Source organism: Rhineura floridana, chromosome 22 (assembly GCF_030035675.1).
Source record: "Rhineura floridana isolate rRhiFlo1 chromosome 22, rRhiFlo1.hap2, whole genome shotgun sequence".
NCBI lineage: Eukaryota > Metazoa > Chordata > Lepidosauria > Squamata > Rhineuridae > Rhineura > Rhineura floridana.
Window position 1 is genome coordinate 13,825,209 of NC_084501.1, and position 18,617 is coordinate 13,843,825.

The window sequence follows — 18,617 nt, forward strand, 5'->3', positions numbered from 1 at the left end:
CCTCTGGAGTGCCAAAAGTTCCCCACACTCCTTTGTCGTCTCCCCAAACAGAAACAAAGCTTTGCACACTGAGAGCTCCTGTCGCTTCCCACTCTTTCCCTTCGCTCTTGTGGCTATCTCTGTGCACCATTAAAATTCAGACTGTAAGTGCTTTGTGGCAGGGACCTGTCTCTCTCTTCAAGCTTGTTTTGCTCCATTCAAATGGCATTGACGCGGCTGGTGGTGCAGAAAGGAATCAAGAAGAAATTATCTGGCAAAAGAGCACCGGCGGTCCTCACCCGCTTTGAGCAGCACAATCTGATCGTTTTGGCAAAGGTCCATAAAGCTGTCCATCCGTTTAGCGAACTCCACCACATACTGGATGGCTTCGGTGATGCGGCAGGCACAACGTTCCCACATCTCTTCCATGGACTGGACGAGAGGAAAAAAATCACAGAGTTAGCCGCCTTGCACTGAATTGGAAGGTTGGTTCATCCGACTCCCTTAAGGCCTAAGGCAGGTCCACTGCCAGCCCGCATTGGAAGCACATGACTTCCCCCCCGCAAAGGATTGTGGGAACTGTAGTTTACCCCTCGCTAGGGATGGAAAGAGGTGGCCATTTCAGTTCTCTCTGTTTCTCATTTTTCCAAGCTTAAATTCAGTTCTGCACATTTTTGTAGCAATTTGTGATTTTTTGAAAAAAAACCTCATGAAAATTCTCCAGAATCTTAGTCAGAGTTTCTCCTGACACGCACATTTTTGTAGGCAATTCTGACTAATGTACACATTTCTGCAAGCCATTTCTCATCATACATTTTTGTATGTTATCTTCACTCACATTTTTATGCACACTTTCCCCTAATACATGCATTTTTGTGAATACTGCTTGGCTGGCGAACGGCATCGCAAAATCTGAATAAGTGCAGATTTCGAAGCCTGGCTGTGGTTTGGTTCTCTTATTGTTTCAGAAAGTGCGAATTTGATTGATTCAGCTAGAAATGCGAACTGTATTGAATTTCTTACCCTTCCATCACGAAGACCCATTGAGTTGAATGAACCTGAATATCTTAGGTCCACTCTTTTCCAACAGGTCTACTCTGAGCAAAACTTTGCTGGAGAATCCAACAGCTATAACCACTTTTCCAATGGAAAACAATGACACTCCCTTCAGAGTAGCCATATTCAGGATTGCACTGTTAGAGGCAGAGCCCCAGACCTTAAGTCCCTAAGGCAGCCTTTCCCAACCAGTGTGCCTTCAGATGTTGTTGGACCACATCTCCCATCTTCCTGATCACTGGCAATGCTGGCTGAGGCTGATGGGAGTTGTGGTCCAACAACATCTGGAGGCACACTGGTTGGGAAAGGCTGCCCTACGGAACCCCTCCTCACCTTTTTCTGATAGATCCCAACTTCCTCCCGGGTGAAGGTCTCCCACCTCAGGAGCTGGAGGTCCTCCAAGCGAAGTTGACAGGTCTCCCGATAGGATTTGACGATGTTCTGTGTGAGATGTTCTGGTGGTGGTGGGGGGGCAAAGAAGACAACAGGTAAACAAATCAGGATAGCAAGTTCCTGGTTAGACACTCCCACTTCCTCCTCTAGCTCCGCCCACTCCCACCCCCCTGCCGGAAAGACGTGAGAGATACAGTAAGTGGTGAGGGGAAGCTTGCAAACCGATTGCCCTCTGTGTCCTCCATACTTCCGTCTGCACATCATAGAAAACATGGAATGTGTATCCAGGGATGGGCGAATAAGTCAGTTTTGGTTTCTCTCTGTCATTTTTTCAGTCATAAGTTCAGTTCTTTACATGAGTTTGCAGTGTTTATTTATTAATGTAATGTTTTAATTTATATCCCATCTTTCCTCCAAGGAGCTCAAAGTGGTGTTCAAACATGGTTCTCTCCCTTCCCTATTTTATCCCACAACAACCCTGTGAGGTAGGTTAGGCTGAGAGACAGTGACTGGCCCAAGGTTGCCCAGTGAGCTTCATGGCTGTTTCGGGATTCGAACCCTGGTGTCCGAGGTCCTAACTCGACACCCTAACCATTACATTAATCTGAATTTTAGTGTAAATTTCTGCATGCAATTTTGCCCAATTTTGCAAACTGTTCTCCCGAATATAATGTCATTTTCTACATCGTCTTCACTAACATATGCATTTATTGTATATTCACACTTTGTCCTAGCGTACACATTTTTGTACACACGACCTGGCTGGAGGGCTGCACTGCAAAATTTGGAGCAGTGTGAATTTTGAACGACGGCTATGTTTCGGTCCGCATATTGTTTCGGAAAGTGCAAATTTGGTAAGTTTGCCTTTAAAGGCAAACTAAGCTGAATTTATTTCTTCTGGTCTCTCATACCAAGCAGCGTATGGGCGGTGGGTGTCAAAAGAGCTGAGCTTTCACCATTCTCTGGGAGGTCTGCGCCAATTTCGGTGGCTACTTAGCACCTTTGCCATCCGGTCCCAGTGCTAAGGTTTTGCCTCTTTCTGCTGGGATTTCCCCAGCCAGATCTGCATTGGCCAGGTTGGGGGAGGGCATTCTGGCTCACCATGGGGGCCTCTCACTTTGGGAAGTGGGGGGGAACATTATTAGCCTCTGGGGGCATCTGCCATAGTAGAGTCATATGGCTGGGCCGTAGCTCAGTGGCGGAGCATCTGTTTTGCATGCAGGTTCAATGCCTGACATCTCCAGGTAGGGCTGGGAATGTCCTCTGAGTTTGAAACCCCAGGGAGCTGCTGCCAGTTGGTGCAGACAAGACTGAGCTAGATAGACCAACGGTCTGACTCTGTACGAGGCACCTTCCTGTATGAGCAAAAGGTCATAGCTCGGTGGTCAAGCAGTTGCTTTGCAAGCAGAAGGTCCCAAGCTCAATCTCCGGCATTTCCAAATGGGGCTCGGAATGTTCCCTGCCTGCGACCTTCGGGACCTGCTGCCAGTCAGTGTAGACGATACTGAGCTAGATGGACCAACATTCCTATTCTTACGATCTGTGTAATGCGCATCGCTCACCAATTTCTGTCAGGGAAGAGTTTGGCGATTCCAAGAGGCTGGCGAAGCTGGTGTAGAAGTCAAGGCTCTCGAGGCCCTCGCCGCATGCTGGCCGCTTTGCCCCGTTGACATCTGGGCGCAAGAGCTCTGGTGACGCCTGCGCCTCCAGGGCGTAATAGACGCTCCCCCGGCTCTCCATCTTGATGCGCTCGGGGCTGTACTCCTTGGTGAAGGGAGCCCGCAGGTCCTCGCCCAGAATGCTCTGGGCCTTGGCGAGTCCATTGGAGTAGGCCAAGGCGGCCGTCTCAGCTGAGGGCTGGCTGAGGTGGGCCTGCCCATTCAGGAGTGTGGTGGAGCACGCCGAGGCTTCCAGGAGGTCCGGTGGGGGAGCCAACTTGAGCTGCCCATTGGCCACCCCCAAGGAGTAGGCCGAAGCTTCCCCGCCCTCTTGCTGCTGCTGCAGCTGCTTCTGAACCTCAGCGTGGAGGCTGTCCCGCTGCTTCTTAGACATACGGCCAAATTTGACAGCTGGGAAGGAAAACGATCTGTTATTTGTTGCCCAGGAAAGGAGAAAGAAGATTGTTAAAGCCAGGGTGTGTAAGTGAGTAGCTTTTCCTAAGAAAGAGATGTGATCTTCTTTTAGTGGATTTAACTTGTTGATAAGTCCTTTATGTATCAATATAATCCACTATTTTATATGGATCAAATCCAATGTTAGTCCGATTAAGAGTAGGCCTGCTGAGTGATATCCAGCTAAGTCTGACTCAGCGTAGACCCGCTGAAATTAACAGAGCGAAGTTAGTCATGTTGATTCATTTCAATGGGTCTACCACACCTCCTGAACGTCAGAACTCGGGACACATGATACCTCTGTCTTTTCTGGATTCAGCCTCAATTTATTGGCCCACATCCAGCCCATCACCACCTGCAAGCACTGGTCCAGTACCTCAACTGCCTCTCCTGATTCAGATGGAACAGAGAGGTAGAATGGGCATCATCCGCGTATTGGTGACACCTCACTCCAAACATCCTGGTAAAAATCCCCAGGGCTTATTGTTATTATTATTATTAGTTGCTTGCCATCTGAAGGTCTCCAAGCCACTTCCAACAATATTAAAAACAAAAACCAACGATCATAGCATAAAAACAAACCAACAAAACAGCAACCACCCCCATGCAGCCACAGGAAAGCTTTGGCAGGACACAAGTTACTGTAAACTGCCCAGAGAGCTTCGGCTATGGAGCGGTATGTATATAAAATAAATAAATAAATAAATAAATAAATAACAGACAACACCATCTCAGTCTATCAAATGGGCTCCTACTGGGAGGAAGGGTGGGATATAAATCAAATAAAAATAAAAAATGCCTGGGGAAAAAGCGAAGTCTTTCCTTGGCGCCGAGAGGGTGTCAAGGAAGGGGCCAGGAGGACCTATCTGGGAAGTGTAATGTAGATGTTAAACAAAGATGGAGCTCTGAGGGACACCACAGGACAGCTCTGATGGTGTCGAACAGTTCCCACCCCGCATGACTGGAAATAGCTCTGGAGGTAGGAGCGGAATCACTGAAGCACAGTGCCCCTGATCCCTGCCTCCCTGGGATTCTCCAGAAGGATACTGCGGTCAACCGGATTGAAAGCTGCCGAGAGGTCGCGGAGAACGAGCCGGCGTTGGCGTCCGGCCCACCTGTCTCTCCTGACAAATGTCATCAACCAGGGTGGCCACCCAGTGCCACAAATGGACCCACAGCCCCGCCCCTTGCCCCCAAAGGCTTCCCCAGCTGGTGGCTTACCATCTCGGGACATGCCAAGGCTGAGGCATTTCTGCAGGCGGCAATGCTGGCATCGGTTGCGGCTGGTGCGATCGATTTGGCAGTTCTGCTGCCGGGTGCAAGAGTAAGTCACGCTCCCTTGCTGGCTGCGCCGGAAGAACCCCTGAGAGTGGAAGACCGAGGAGAAAGGGGTGGGGGAAGAGATGGGCACCTTGAGAACCTGAGCTTCATCTGCACTACACATTTAAAGCAGTTTTGTACCACTTTAAACAGTCATGGTTTCCCGCAAAGAATCCTGGGAACCGTCGTTTGCGCAGGGTGCAGAGGGTTGTTAGGAGACCCCCTACTCCCCTCGCAGAACTACAATTCCCAGAATGGCTTGACAATCAATTTCTCTTCTCAGGGAACTCCTCCCAAGGAAAAGGCTGGCTCAAATCCTGGTGCCTCCAGTTAGCGTTAGGGCAGGGGGGAGAAATTGGTCTCAGTTTCCATTTAAAGGCGAATCTATCAAATTCGCACTTTCCAAAACGATGCGAGAATGGCAACACAGCCACCCTGCAAAATTCTCACTCATCCAAATTTTGCAATGCAGTTGTCCAACCAGTGTTTACAAAAATGCATACATTAGGGGAAAGTGTGCATAAAAATGGATATAAGAGGGAACATAGCATGCAAAATGCATTATACTAGGAGAAATAGATATATTAGGCAAAATGTGCTCACGAGTCAAAACCTCATGCAAAAATGTGTTTGCTGGAGTGAGGGGCACTAAAACGCTGAAAAATTTTCATGAGGATTAAAAAAAATATCACAGATTGATGCAGAAATGTGGAGAACTGTAATTAAGATCAGAAAAATGTGAAACTGAGAGAACCGAAACTGACAGATCTTACCATCCCTCGTTAGCGCTAGCCAAAAATCCTGTCTGAAACTTTACAGAGCCATTGCTGATCAGCATAGATGGTACTGGAGGTAGACAGGCAGATAGTCTGCTCTGAGATAAGGGAGCTTTTTATTTACACAAATGAAGGTAGGGACAGGGGCATGACACATGGATTTTTATCCGCCCTGCTGAGCGTTTCATTTTGTGGAAATCCTCACGACAACTCATCAGCATTTTATTGTGAATTTCTCATACTACACACATATTGGAATGCAATTTTGCATAATATACACATTTGCTGCAAGCTGTTCCACCTAACATAATGCATTTTTGTGCACTGTTTCCCATTAATATATGGCACACATCCCCCTAATTAGAGATGAGGCCCAGGGGGAAAAACACTGGAAAATTTCAGGGAAAAAAAGGGGGGGGGTTCCCCAATTTTCAAAAGAACAGAAAACAAGAAAGCTTCTGGAAAAACCCCTACTCCACCCCTCCACTACTTTTTCCGGGTTTTTTCCCTGGGCCTTCACATGTCTATCCCTAATAAACACATTTTTGAACACGTTCCCTAACATTACACAAATAAAGACAGAGACAGGCAGACTATGGAATGATCTCTGTGACGAGGTGTGCCTGGTGCCAACACTGCTATCTTTTTGGTACCAGGTCAAGACTTTCCTCTTATCCCAGGCATTTAAGCATGTGTTTTAAATGTTTAAATTGTGTTTTAAATTGTTTTTAAAAGATGTGTTTTAAATTTGTATATTTGTTTTTAATGTTTTTAGGTACTGTAAACCACCCAGAGAGCTTCGGCTATGGGGCGGTATATAAATACAATAAATAAATAAATAATGTTAAATTTAATCCGTCCTGCTGAATGTTTAATGAAAATTATCAAGATTTTAGTGCATGTTTCTTCTAAGATACCCATTTCTGAATACAATTTTGCCTAATATACACAATGAATGACTAATTTATTACGATCAAAGATCAGTACATAAAAAAGCATGAGTAAACAACATCATATAAAGTACATAAAGCCATAAATGAGTAAAAAGTACAAAATTAAAATCAGTATAATATACTCTGCAAGCACATCCCTCTAACATAATGCACGTTTTGCATACCCTTTTCATGAATATATGTTTCATGAGCACAAATGTATAACTGTTATGCACATATAAGATTTTATCTCCTAATATGCACTTTTGATTTAGTTGGAGAACTGCTTCACAAAAATTCGAAGCGTGCATTTTGAAGGGCAATTCTTGTTTGGTTCACATGCTGTTTTGGGAAGGATGAATTAGGTAGGCTCTCATTGAATTGTGAACTGAAGCAAATTTCTTACAGCCTGCCAATAAAGCCTGCTCCCGGTTTCATGTAAACGTAGAGTTTGGAGAGGAATGGGTGTGAAGATCCCTAGTACCCTCCTTAGAAATACAGTTGCCTGGGGAGAGGAAATAATTATTAAACTAGTTCAAGCCCATCGCAAGGGATGGGGAATCTGTGGTCACTGAGATATTCTTGGACTGCAACTCCCATCAGCCCAGCCACTACGACCAATGAATGAGGTAACAGAAGGTGCAGTTGAGCATATAGGGGAGGACACATGTTAGCCACTTGTCCTGATGTGTGTGGATAGCAGGCGGGCCACCGCGAGGAGGAAACCAGTTGTGGGATCGAGGCCACCTGTACTCACCTTGCACCCTTCGCAAGTGATGACGCCGTAGTGGATCCCAGAGGATTTGTCTCCGCAGATCTTGCACGGGATCACCTCTATCTGGGCTACAGTAAAGACGACAAACTCAAGCTTAAAAAAAGGCACATCCATTTTAGACTGCTTTCATCGGGAGCATAAAATTTATGTTATTTATTTAAAATATTTCTATCCCGCCCTTCTACTCTATAATAGGGCATTCAGGGCGGCTTACAAAAATAAAATCAGACATGTAGATAATAAAATTGTAAGCAGTAAAATCACAAGAACATTAAAATAAATTAAAATACATAAAATACAATTAAAATATATAAAATACAATATATAAATCCAACAGATATATACATATATATAGGGACTGGTACTAAAGGGACTACAAAGGTAAAATTTAACGTAGAAGACATAAAATCAGTGTCAGACTCTACCTTCAGTCCCTCCCAATTATGGGATTATGATTACCTCGTTTAGTTCCTGTGTTCATTTTTGTCATTACAACCTTTGCTTGCTTTGTCGTAGATATATATTTAGAGCCCGTTCTAGCTGTGATTGTCATCTGCTTTAAACATTGGATTCTATACTGTTGTGACCTGCCCTGGGACCTTTTGGTGACGGGCATGCAATAAATTTAATTATCATGATGGTTACAATAATAATAATAATTACCATTTGTTAAAACCGTATTGATTTCGTTGAGTTTCCCCTCAGTCATTTGGGAAATACACTATATTTGTTTTTATTGAAGAAAACTTATATACCACTTGACTGTTATAAAATCTCTGAGCGGTTTACAAGAAATATTCATTTTATCAATTAAAAACAAATTAAAAACAAATAATTACAAACATTTAAAAGATAATTAAAATGAACAGGAGATGAAAAAGAGATTAAAACACATCAGCATCTACCTGTCTGGAGATGCTTGTCTAAACAAAAGCGTTCCAGGCAGGTGCCGAAAAAAGTACAGCAAAGGAACTTGCCTGATGTCAACAGGCAGGGCGTTCCAAAGCGTAGGTGCTACCGCACTAACATGCAATTTATCTCCTTCTGGAGAAAAGCTCCAGGTGCAACACAGATTGTGGTCCACCAGGGGGCACCCTTGCACCACACTCCTCCTTGCCAGCTTTCAGGAGGACACAAATATTCATCCGTGGCATCCAGCAAGAGTGCTTCCGAGCACATGAGAAGTGCCCTTCCTTTGCTGCTCTCCCAGGTCTTGGGGAGAGAAGGATCCCCCCTCTTGCCACCTGAGGCCCCCTTCACCTGGAGATGCTAGCTATTGCATCCTGGACCTTCTGTCTGCAGGTGCCCTAACCACTGAGCTATGGATCCCCTCCCGAACTATGGTTTAAACCAGGTGTGTTAAACCCCCCCGATGTTGTTGGACTCCAACCCTCATCAACATCCCTGACCGTTGGCCATGCTGACAGCTAGGAGTTGTGTGTCCAGCAACATCTGGAGGGCCACAGAGGGCTCCCCCACCCCCAGCTCTAATGGCCATAGAAGGATGCCTGCGTCCCTTCCCCTAGAGGACATGGCTGGGCCTTCCATGTAAACCACAAAGCCGCATTTTCAAAGCTGCCACTCAATCCCTGGAAACATGAGCCATAAATTACAACCCTCCCCCCCAAAAAACCAGTGTCCCAAGGCATGCACAGAGAGTATTTTGCTCCCTTAGGGACACAGAAACACAGAGGTTTGAACCTGGGACCTTCGGTGTGTAGAGCCAATGCTCTGCCACTGAGCTACAGCCTTTCCCCTGGGAATGAAGTAAGTTTCCAGTCCTCATGGTTCCGAATAAAGAGCTGGTTTAGATACCAACACAGGCAGCTGCCTTACACCAAGCCAGACCCTTGGTCCACCTAGCTCACTCTGGCAGTGGCTCTCCAGGGTTTCAGGCAGGGGGCTCTCCCAGTCCTACCTAGAAATGCCACCAGGGATTGAACCCGGAACCCTCTGCATGCCAATCAGGTGCTCTGCCACTGATCTACAGCCCTTCCCCTACCCAACCCCTCTGAGTAACAGCAGCCTGCTCCCATGCCTGGCTGGGACCGTCGTCTCGGTGGTGAGCGATGGCACCAGAGCCACGAGGCTGCCGGTTCGAGGCGGACCAACCCTCCCTTTGCTTCTCGCTGCTAGATATATTTAACCACCCTGAGGTGACTTGGGGAGAATCCACCGGGCTGAGGCATCATGTCAACGCAGCAAACCGCACACAGGGGAAGGGAGCTTTGTCATGCTTCACCAGGTGGCTGTGGCAAAGGGGGGGCAGAGAAACCCCAAGAGGCGCGCTGCATACGTGCAAAATAACAGCAACCTTCCCACCAGAGATGGAAAGATCTGGCCGTTTCAGTTCTGCCCATTCTCATTCTTCCAGTCCTAAATTCAGTCCTGCAGCCGCTTGTGAATTCTTATTGTTTTTTAAATCCTCCTGAAAATTTGCAGCGGTTTCGTGCAAATTTCTCCACACACACACGTTTTTGTAGGCAGTTGTGCCTAAGGGATGCAGTTTTGTGAGCCGCCTCTCGTCCTGTCGTGCATTTTTGTCTTCTATTTTCACCAAGGTCTTGGTTTTGATGCACGTGTCCACCAAAAAATGCTCATGTCAGGGAAATTTTGGTTGGAGAGCCACATGGCAAAATTCCAAGGAGTGCGAATTTCAAAGGATGGCTGTGTGCCAGTCCTCTCCGCATTTTGGAAAGTGTGAATTTGAGGAAGTCAGCTTTTCTCTCTTCTCTACAGCATGAACACAACCCTACATTAGGGATGTGTAGAGTTCCACCCAATTTAGATTCGGTACTGGATTTTCCATTAATTCGCTTATTCTCGATTTACTGAGGGTCAGAATTAAATCTGCCTCTAAAGCATCGATTGTAAGAATGATAGTCTATTGATAGTTCCTTTAAAATATTGATACTTCTTTCAAAATATTGATATTTCCCTCCCCTTAAATATTAGACAGGCGGCATCTGTTATAAGAACATAAGAAGAGCCTGCTGGATCAGGCCAGTGGCCCATCTAGTGCAGCAACCTGTTCTCACAGTGGCCAACCAGGTGCCTGGGGGAAGCCCGCAAGCAGGACCCGAGTGCAAGAACACTCTTTTCGACACCTACAGAAGACCTTTCTCTTTCAACAAGCCTTTTAAGTAGAAACCTTATCCCAGTCTGCATCTGTGTTGGAATTGCTTTTTAATAATGTTTTTAAACCTTCTTTTAAAAAAAATGGTTGTAAAGCTTTAAAAAAAATGTTTTTAACGACGTTTTGTTTTAATATGTTTTTAATGGTTGTGGTTTTTTTAATCTATTTTGAAGTCTGTTTTTATGATGTTTTAAACTGTTTTTAGGGCTTTTGTTGGCCGCCCTGGGCTCCTACTGGGAGAAAGGGCAGGACACAAATCAAATAAATAAATTAATTAAAAAAAATCGATATCAATATTGGTATTTTTTTTCCAAGTGAAAAAAAATGGATTGGTAAAAGCAGGGGCTAGAAGAAACATGAATTGATGTCAGCATGTCAGGCCGACAGGATGCTTTCCAACTGACACCGGCCAAAGGATCCCATCCCTACCCTACCCGGAGTCTGGCTGTTGGATCAGACCCCCCCCCAAAAGCCCATCTAGTGCAGCATACTGTTATCCCCAGTGGCCAACCAGAAACCTCTAGGAAGCCCCTCAAGGAGGACAAGAGTGCAACAGCTCTTCTCTGCAGCTCCCATAAGAACGGTAGACTGCTTCTGCATAGGATGGTTCCATTTTTACTATCATGGCCAGGACCTGAAGGCAGGTCTCTTCTCCACTGAATTGCCCTCATCCACTACTTAAGAGTCATCTAAGTGACCAAACGACTGTACAACCCTACGGTTTGTTGGGCTGTACAAATCAGCAAGGGAGCTCTCTTTCACACAAACCCTCAGACACTCGTAGAGACGTGTCCAGGAGGCTGTGCCCTGCCTATGCCAACATTTGGCTCCACTCACCACCTTTTTTTCAGCCCAAGGGCCTCATTACCTTGGGGGGCAGCCTTATGAGGGCCACATGACAGTGACAGGCAGAGCAACGGACTCTTAAAAGGTCTGTTAAAAAGGGACTCTTAACCTTTGTACAGTAAGTGAAATTCCAGGCTAGCAAAGGGTGTTATCATGCTTCAAGGGCATGTTCCAGCCAGCCAAAAGTGCACAAGGAGGGTGTGCAGCCTGGGAGAGTCCAGAGGGCCGAGCAGAGAGGCCTGTAGGGCCGCATGTGGCTTCCGGGCGGGAGGTACCCCATCCCCTGCATTAACGTATCCCAATCTACATCTGCGTTGGAATTGTTTTTCAGATTTTTTGGGAAGATGTTCTTTAAAAAAATGTTAAGATTGTTTTTTGGTTTTTTTAGGATGTTTCCTTTGTAAGATTTTTTTAAAAGATATTTTGTTTGTCATATGTTTTAAAAGATGTTTTGTTTTTGAGATGTTTTTAATCGCCCTGGGTTCCTTCTGGGAGGAAGGGAGGGATATAAATCTAATAAATAACCAAGATTTATTATTGTTGTTGTTGTTGTTGTTGATGATGATGATGAATGCCTTCTGTGCCTGGCTCTAGTTGATAGATCTAGGGATTCTAGAAAAAAGAAAGTCCATCCAGCAAGCCTGAAGTCTGCCCACTCCTGACATAGCTCACCTTGCAGGCCTGTTGTGAGGAGAACCCCAACAATCACCCCATCCTCTGAAAAATTCCCTGCGTCTTTACGGGCAGTTAAAACAAAACAAAAGACACCCTACTCCTGCTTTGCATCACCTGCAGCTGCCTTGCGCCATCTCAGTGTAATACCAAATTAACAGTGGAGGGAAAACATAAAAAAATAAAACCACAGAGAGCAGCGGTTTCTGCTGCTAGCCTCAAAAAACAGCGTCGCTAGAGAAAGGAACGACCGAGAAGAGAGGTGAGTCAGCCCCCTAAATTAGTCAGTCAGTACACCTTGACGATCCTGCCAGTAAAGAAACTACTCTCACTTTTTATACAAAGATTGATGCCAATAAATCCATGCCCCTGACACAAGGTCAACAGAAGCCTCAGTGGAGGTGACTGCAAGGAGATTTCAAAGAGAAGTGAAAAAAGCAGAGAAAAACATGACAAATTATATATAGATATAGATATAGATATAGATATAGATAGATAGATAGATAGATAGATAGATAGATAGATAGATAGATATAAAAACTGGTGTGGTTAGGAAACTGGGTTTTTTATAACCCTGTAATTCCCATCCACCTGCGTCACAACTTCCGTTGCATCATAGGAAACTGAGCTAGCGTTGGTGGAAAAAAGAAGGGCGGAGCTGGCGTGTTCTGTGGGAGGGGTTGGGCTCAAAATCTATTCCCTCAAGTCAAGCGGAGCCCCCCCCTCCCAAGTCTCCAATGCCATTAAGGATGGGGGAAGAAATGTGATCCACTTTGCATTTAAAGGTGAATGTACGTAACTCGCACTTTCCGGGAAAAAAAACACACGCAAACCAAAAACCCAGCTGTCCTTTGAAATTTGCACTTTTCCAAATTTTGCAATGTAGGTTTACAGCCACGCAACGTGTACGTGTAGCGGGGTCAAGCGTGCATTTAAAAAATGCACACCTCTAGCAAAGGCCAAACGGCATAGAAAAACATTTGCGCTTAAAATGTTGATGAATTTTCATGGGGGCTTTTTTAAAAAAATCATAAACTGATATGAATTTCGTGTAGAGAACTGAAAAATTAGAAACCGAGAGAAACCACAATGGGCACATTTGTCCATCTCTAGTTGCCACAGCAACCAGGAGCATCCCGCCATCATGAATGCAACTTTGGTGGGAATTTTCCCATTGTGGGAATTCAAGAGAGGGGGTATGGAGAAAGAACGAAGGACTGATTTTGGATGCTGAATGGAGCTACAGAGAGGAAAAATGACTATAAATCTCGCCAGGACGGACCCAGTCTGAGGATCTATATAGCAAAACGCCCTGCCATCTTGTTAAACGGTCACATATTGAGAATCCATGGGGAACTAGAGGGCCTGCAAACATAAGGCTGTGATCTCAGGCCGTGTTACCACAGCAACTGGCCAGGGCCTGCTGCCATCTTGAACATGGCTGCCACTGCAGCCAGTTCCCAAGCACATCGCGCTACGGTCCATTTGGATCCCCCCCCAAAAGCTAAAAGAATGGACTTGCTTTCATATCAATGCATTGTGTGTGCATATATATGTGGGTGTCGTCGGAACCAACCCACCATGAATGATCTGCAAATAAGGGTCAGAGATAACACACTACAAAAATCGTCATCTGGGCATGATAGTACATGGAATTGCATCAAGATGATTTTTGTGCGTGATGCCTTCCCGACGGGCTCATGAGCTCCCGTGCATAGGGAGAAACAGCACACGAATGAACCATGATGTAAAGGATGACTGCATCAAGATTTTTTTGGGGGGGACTGTTTTATCCACGTCCCCAGATGTTGTCGGACTACAACTCCCATCATCCGTGGCTGTCGGCTAAGCTGGCTGGGGCTGATGGGAGTTGTAGTCTGACAACATCTGGGGACTCAAAGCTGAAGGACTGTGACACCATTCAGTCCCACTTCCCAGGAAACTCTGGGAACCGTAGCTTGGTGAGGGGGAATAGGGGTCCCCTAACAACTCTCAGCACTGTGAAGAATCTACAGTCCCCAAAATTCTTTGGGGGAAGCCAGAGTGCAGGACACAGAATAACAGGCTCAAGTTACAGGAAGCCTAAAAGAACATTTGCCTTTTTTGCAGCCACACTGCATGACAGCGCTTCCCAACCCCGGCGAGTTAAAAGCCTGTTTGATGCGGCAGTTCAGCCCTACCCCCCTCAAAGCCCAAAGTTCTCCCTTCCCCACATCCCCTTACCAACTGGGGTGACAGGGAAGAGGGAATGAGTCATGCAGGCACAGGGGGTGGGGCAGGAGGGAGAAAGCACTTATTGGCTTTTCAGAAATCCAGGATGGGTGTGCGCTGCTAAGAAACCCAAAATAAGAGTTCCCCCCCTTTCAAGGGTGATTCAGGGTGCTAATAGACCCAGGGGCTGGTACAGCTGTTTGCACACTGCTGAGGCCTCTGATAACATCAGAGGCTGCTGTGGGGGAGCAGCGAGATGGAGGTTGGCGGGGGGCCCTTCCAGCTGGGGTATTCTGGGTCACAAAGGCACAGGCATCAGCTGCGAGAGGCTGTGGCTTAGAGATAAAATCCTGCCTCATTCTTCTATATAAAACGCCCAGGGCTGAAGGAAGGTTAGGCTCCACAGGCTACACAATGGACCCCGGCTCAGTCTGAGTCCCCCGCTGCACGCATTTCCTAAGGAACCCAGAACAGCTTTAGGGTCCCTGGAAAACCCCTTTCCTGGTTTTCCCTTGGGGGGAGGAGTTTCTCATTTTTTAAAAGAACTGTTCATATGTAGAGCTAAATAATAAGTTGCACCCTGCCATTTCACGGCTCCAGCCTGGTCTTTTTGGAAATTAAATCGCTGGGTGTTAAGAGTCTGTGTGAAAGTTTGCACGGATGTGAGAAAACAAGCAAGCCCATTTGTGGGTTTATGTGTGCGAGAGCGAGGGTGTGCGAGTGACGGCACGCCAGAATCAGGCTCTTGCTCATCCTTGGCAGCTGCTGGGGGCCGAAAACATGCAGAGGCATGCTGATATTGGAGGGGGCTATTACAGGGGTACCTTGCTCAGAGGGCCCTCACATCTATGGACGACCCTGGCACAGATGCATCTGCTTTCCCAAGTGGTTCTTCTGAAGGAAACCAAGCAGCCACTAGGTAAGCCCACCGGGGAGTGGAGGGCAAGTAGCCCTCACTGCTTCCATTGTTCTGCAAGGACCCCTAAAGCCAAATCCCACTGCTACCACCATTTCCTGCCCCCCAACCTCCCAGGAGCAGAGTGCACCCCTCTCTCATCACTGAGAAACTGGTTTGTGCACACACCTAAGTTGTCTGATTGTCTCAGCGGGAAGAATGAGTTAGCTCCCTTGAAAAAGGTTTGTGTGTGTGTGTGTGTGTGTGTGTGTGTGTGAGTGAGTGAGTGAGTGAGTGAGAGAGAGAGAGAGAGGGGGGGGCATGTAAAAGCTCTCTTTGCGGCACTTGGACCCATTCAGATGTGCAAACCATCGCTCGGGGTGGTAGCCACGAAGTGACTGACCTGCATGTGAGAATGTTAGCTACACTTTGCTCTCTCTGATTATTGGTTTCTGCTGATCCTAGCCCCCTATAAATAGTTGCAGGCAACCCTCCAGCTCTTTTTTTTGGAACAAATGCTTAACTATGTTTCTGGCCCTCAGATCCTCCATTTGAACTCTGGGGTGAGGAACATGCAGCCATTCAGCTGTTGGTGGGACTTCACCTCCATTATCCCTGACCATTGGACATGCTGGCTGTGGCCGATGGGAGTCCCAAGAACAAACAGAGGACCACAGATGTTTCCCAACTCTTATTGCTGTTGGGTCTGTGGTCCTGGCTTGGCCATGAGCTCCTGCTCAGCTAGTTTTCCCGCTCACAGTCACCAAGACTGTCACTTCCCTGGAGTGGGATCCCATTGCTAACACCACTTCTTGATGTCCTGGGAGGATTGTGCTTTTAAGCAAACCACAACCGGCCTTCCTCTCCACCCCCAATACCTTGGAAAGTCCACCGCCACACCATTCCAGGAAGAGTTTGAACCCAGCCACCTCTGGTTTTGAGGCATTCAAAGCACAAGTTTAAGATGCCGGCCCTCAAGCACGGACCAGCAAGCACATGCATGTGCCATGACATCAAAACTAGCTCTCGTTACAGAATTGCATCTGTTAGCAAAACACACACAAAACCACATTGCAACATTATTTTTTTTAAAAAAAGTATTCAGGATGACTGTGTTTATTGGTAGCAATGCATCCCTCCCCCCTCCATGCCCCCTCCTCTTCCTTTCCCCTCTTGCAGCGTACGGGCAGCCGCAACGAGGTGGAGGGGTGAGTCGTTAACACTTTCCCCACATGAATCAAAGCAAAAAAAACACAACAAAACCCCAGCACCCGCGTCTGGGAGACACGGACACCCAACTCCCACCTGTTGAGTTTCTTACTCAGCTTGTCTGGGTGCTCTTGCAAAAGTGAAGCTGGAAGCAAAACAACCCACCCACCCCTCCTTTGTCACGGCTGAGACCAACAAGAGTTAAAGGTGTTGGTCCTGGGGTACAAAGCCCTATAAAGGGTTGGGACCAGGGTATTTTAATTTATTTTAATGTTTTTCTGATCTTACTGCTTACAATTTTATCATGTACATGTCTGATTTTATTTTTGTAAGCCGCCCTGAGTGCCCTATTATAGGCTAGAAGGGCAGGATAGAAATGTTTTAAATAAATAAATAACAAATACCTAAAAGATCACCTCACTCCTGATTAGGGATGCGCTAGAATCCCGACCAATTCAAATTTGGTGCCAAAGTTTCCATTCATTCGCTTATTCTCTGTCATTGCGGACCAGATTTTTAGGTAGCAATTTTCCGCAGATATTCTCAAAAAAGGATTTTTTTAAAAAAAAAGAATGCCTGTAAAATGTTGATATTAAGAACAATAACTTTATCAGCGTTTCCTTTCATTTATCGACACTGCCTTTCAAAATACCAGTATTTCCTTTAAAATTATTGATATTAATATCTTCCCTTTTTTTTTGGCGAGAGAAAATGCCGGATCAGTAAAAGCAGTGGCTTGCGGACAAAGAACTAACTCGAATCAATACCGGCCTATTCGGTTGACGGAATGCTTTTGAAGAGGCACCGGCCAACAGATCCCATTCCTACCCCTGATATACTCAATCGATCACTGACTCTGCAGGAGAAACCCTCGTGCAGATATCATATCATCAGGAAGTCTGGGAGGAAGGATGGAATATCAATCAATTAGTCCGTTCCCTACAATTAGGGAAAGAGCCACAGCTCAGTGGTAGTGCATCTGCATCTGCTTTGCACTCCCAAAGGTCTCAAATTTAGTCTCCAGTATGCCCAAAATAGGGCTGGGAGACACCCCCAGCCTGAACAGCCACTGCCAGTCAGTGTACGCAACACTGAACTTATATCCAACTCCATTTAAGGTCTCTTCCAATGTTCCCATATTAATCAGCCCTTGATTCAGAACCGCAAAGGCTAGAATTTATGTTTTAGGCAAAGGCCAGAGCTCAGTGGTAGGACATCTGCTTGCATGCAGAAGGTCCTTGATTCAGTCGGTGGCATCTTCAGGGAGGGCTGGGAGAGGCTCCCTGCCTGAAACTCTGCAGAGCTGCTGCCAGTCAGTGCAGGCAATGCTAGATGGAACAATGTCTTCTTATGGAATCAGGCCTTTAGTGTGGTGGCCCCACCTCGGGACTTCCTCTCTGTTACACATCAAGGAGAGGTGCCTATCGAAGACCTTCCCTTTTCCAACAGCCCTTGTAAGCAGAGAGATTCTTACTCTGGTCTGAACCAGATTTGAGATTTCAATGTCAGTTGTACCCAAAGTAAGCCCACTGAAATTAATGGATCCTAGTCGGTCATCTCCATTAATTTCAGTGGGTCTACTCTGATCAAAACTAACATTGCATACCGCCCCTTATGATTTTGGACTGTGTCCTTCTAGCAGAGGTTTCGTGGAAGCAGCGCTTTTTATTCCTATTTCCCCTCCCCCAGCATTCTTTATATCTTTATTAAATTTATATCCTGCCCTTCCTCCCAAAAGGGTCCCAGGGTGGCAAACAAAAACACTGAAAGCACCCTAAAACATCTGAAAAAAACAAAAGACTTTGAAACATATTAAAACAGCACTATTATGACTGTAGTATTTATACACTAAGACATAGGGTGGGTCAGGGTATCTTTCGCTCGGGAGAGGAAATTTTATTCGAAATGTATTCTTTTACTGTATGTTGATGAGCTGTGATTTGTTGAAATATGACTTGTATTTTAATATGTATCTTGTATTTGCCTTTTACATAGGTTTAATTGTGGTAGCCTATGGCTCTGAGCAACAGATTCATTTCATTTCAATATTAACACAAAGCATCTCTAAACGCACTTTAAAACAAAACATTTTTTAAAAAACCTCTTTAAAAAACAACTTAAAAAGCAATTCCATCACAGACGCAGACTGTCGTACAACATCCTTAGATTCAGCTCTTAAGGGGAAAGCGAATGCATCTGAGTGCCAGCTTCTTGCAATGGTGCAACCCTTTTAGTGGGGTGGGAGAATTCACCTCACTGCTCCTAGCAAGGAAGCTACATCAGCCTTTGCCAACTTGGTGTTCTCT

General features: G+C 46.0%; 1 protein-coding gene across 5 annotated transcripts in view; it reads right to left on the reverse strand.

Annotated features, from left to right (window-relative positions):
- RORC (RAR related orphan receptor C) overlaps positions 1–18,617 on the reverse strand; it is an 80,639-nt gene that overhangs the window by 12,523 nt on the left and 49,499 nt on the right. For all 5 annotated transcript variants that reach the window (XM_061606054.1, XM_061606052.1, XM_061606051.1 and 2 more), the window contains 5 exons: positions 7,325–7,410; positions 4,761–4,902; positions 2,991–3,497; positions 1,369–1,490; positions 279–411 (listed from right to left, as the gene is read on the reverse strand). In XM_061606054.1, the coding sequence (XP_061462038.1) occupies positions 279–411; positions 1,369–1,490; positions 2,991–3,497; positions 4,761–4,902; positions 7,325–7,410 (990 nt within the window). The remainder of the gene's footprint in view (positions 1–278; positions 412–1,368; positions 1,491–2,990; positions 3,498–4,760; positions 4,903–7,324; positions 7,411–18,617) is intronic.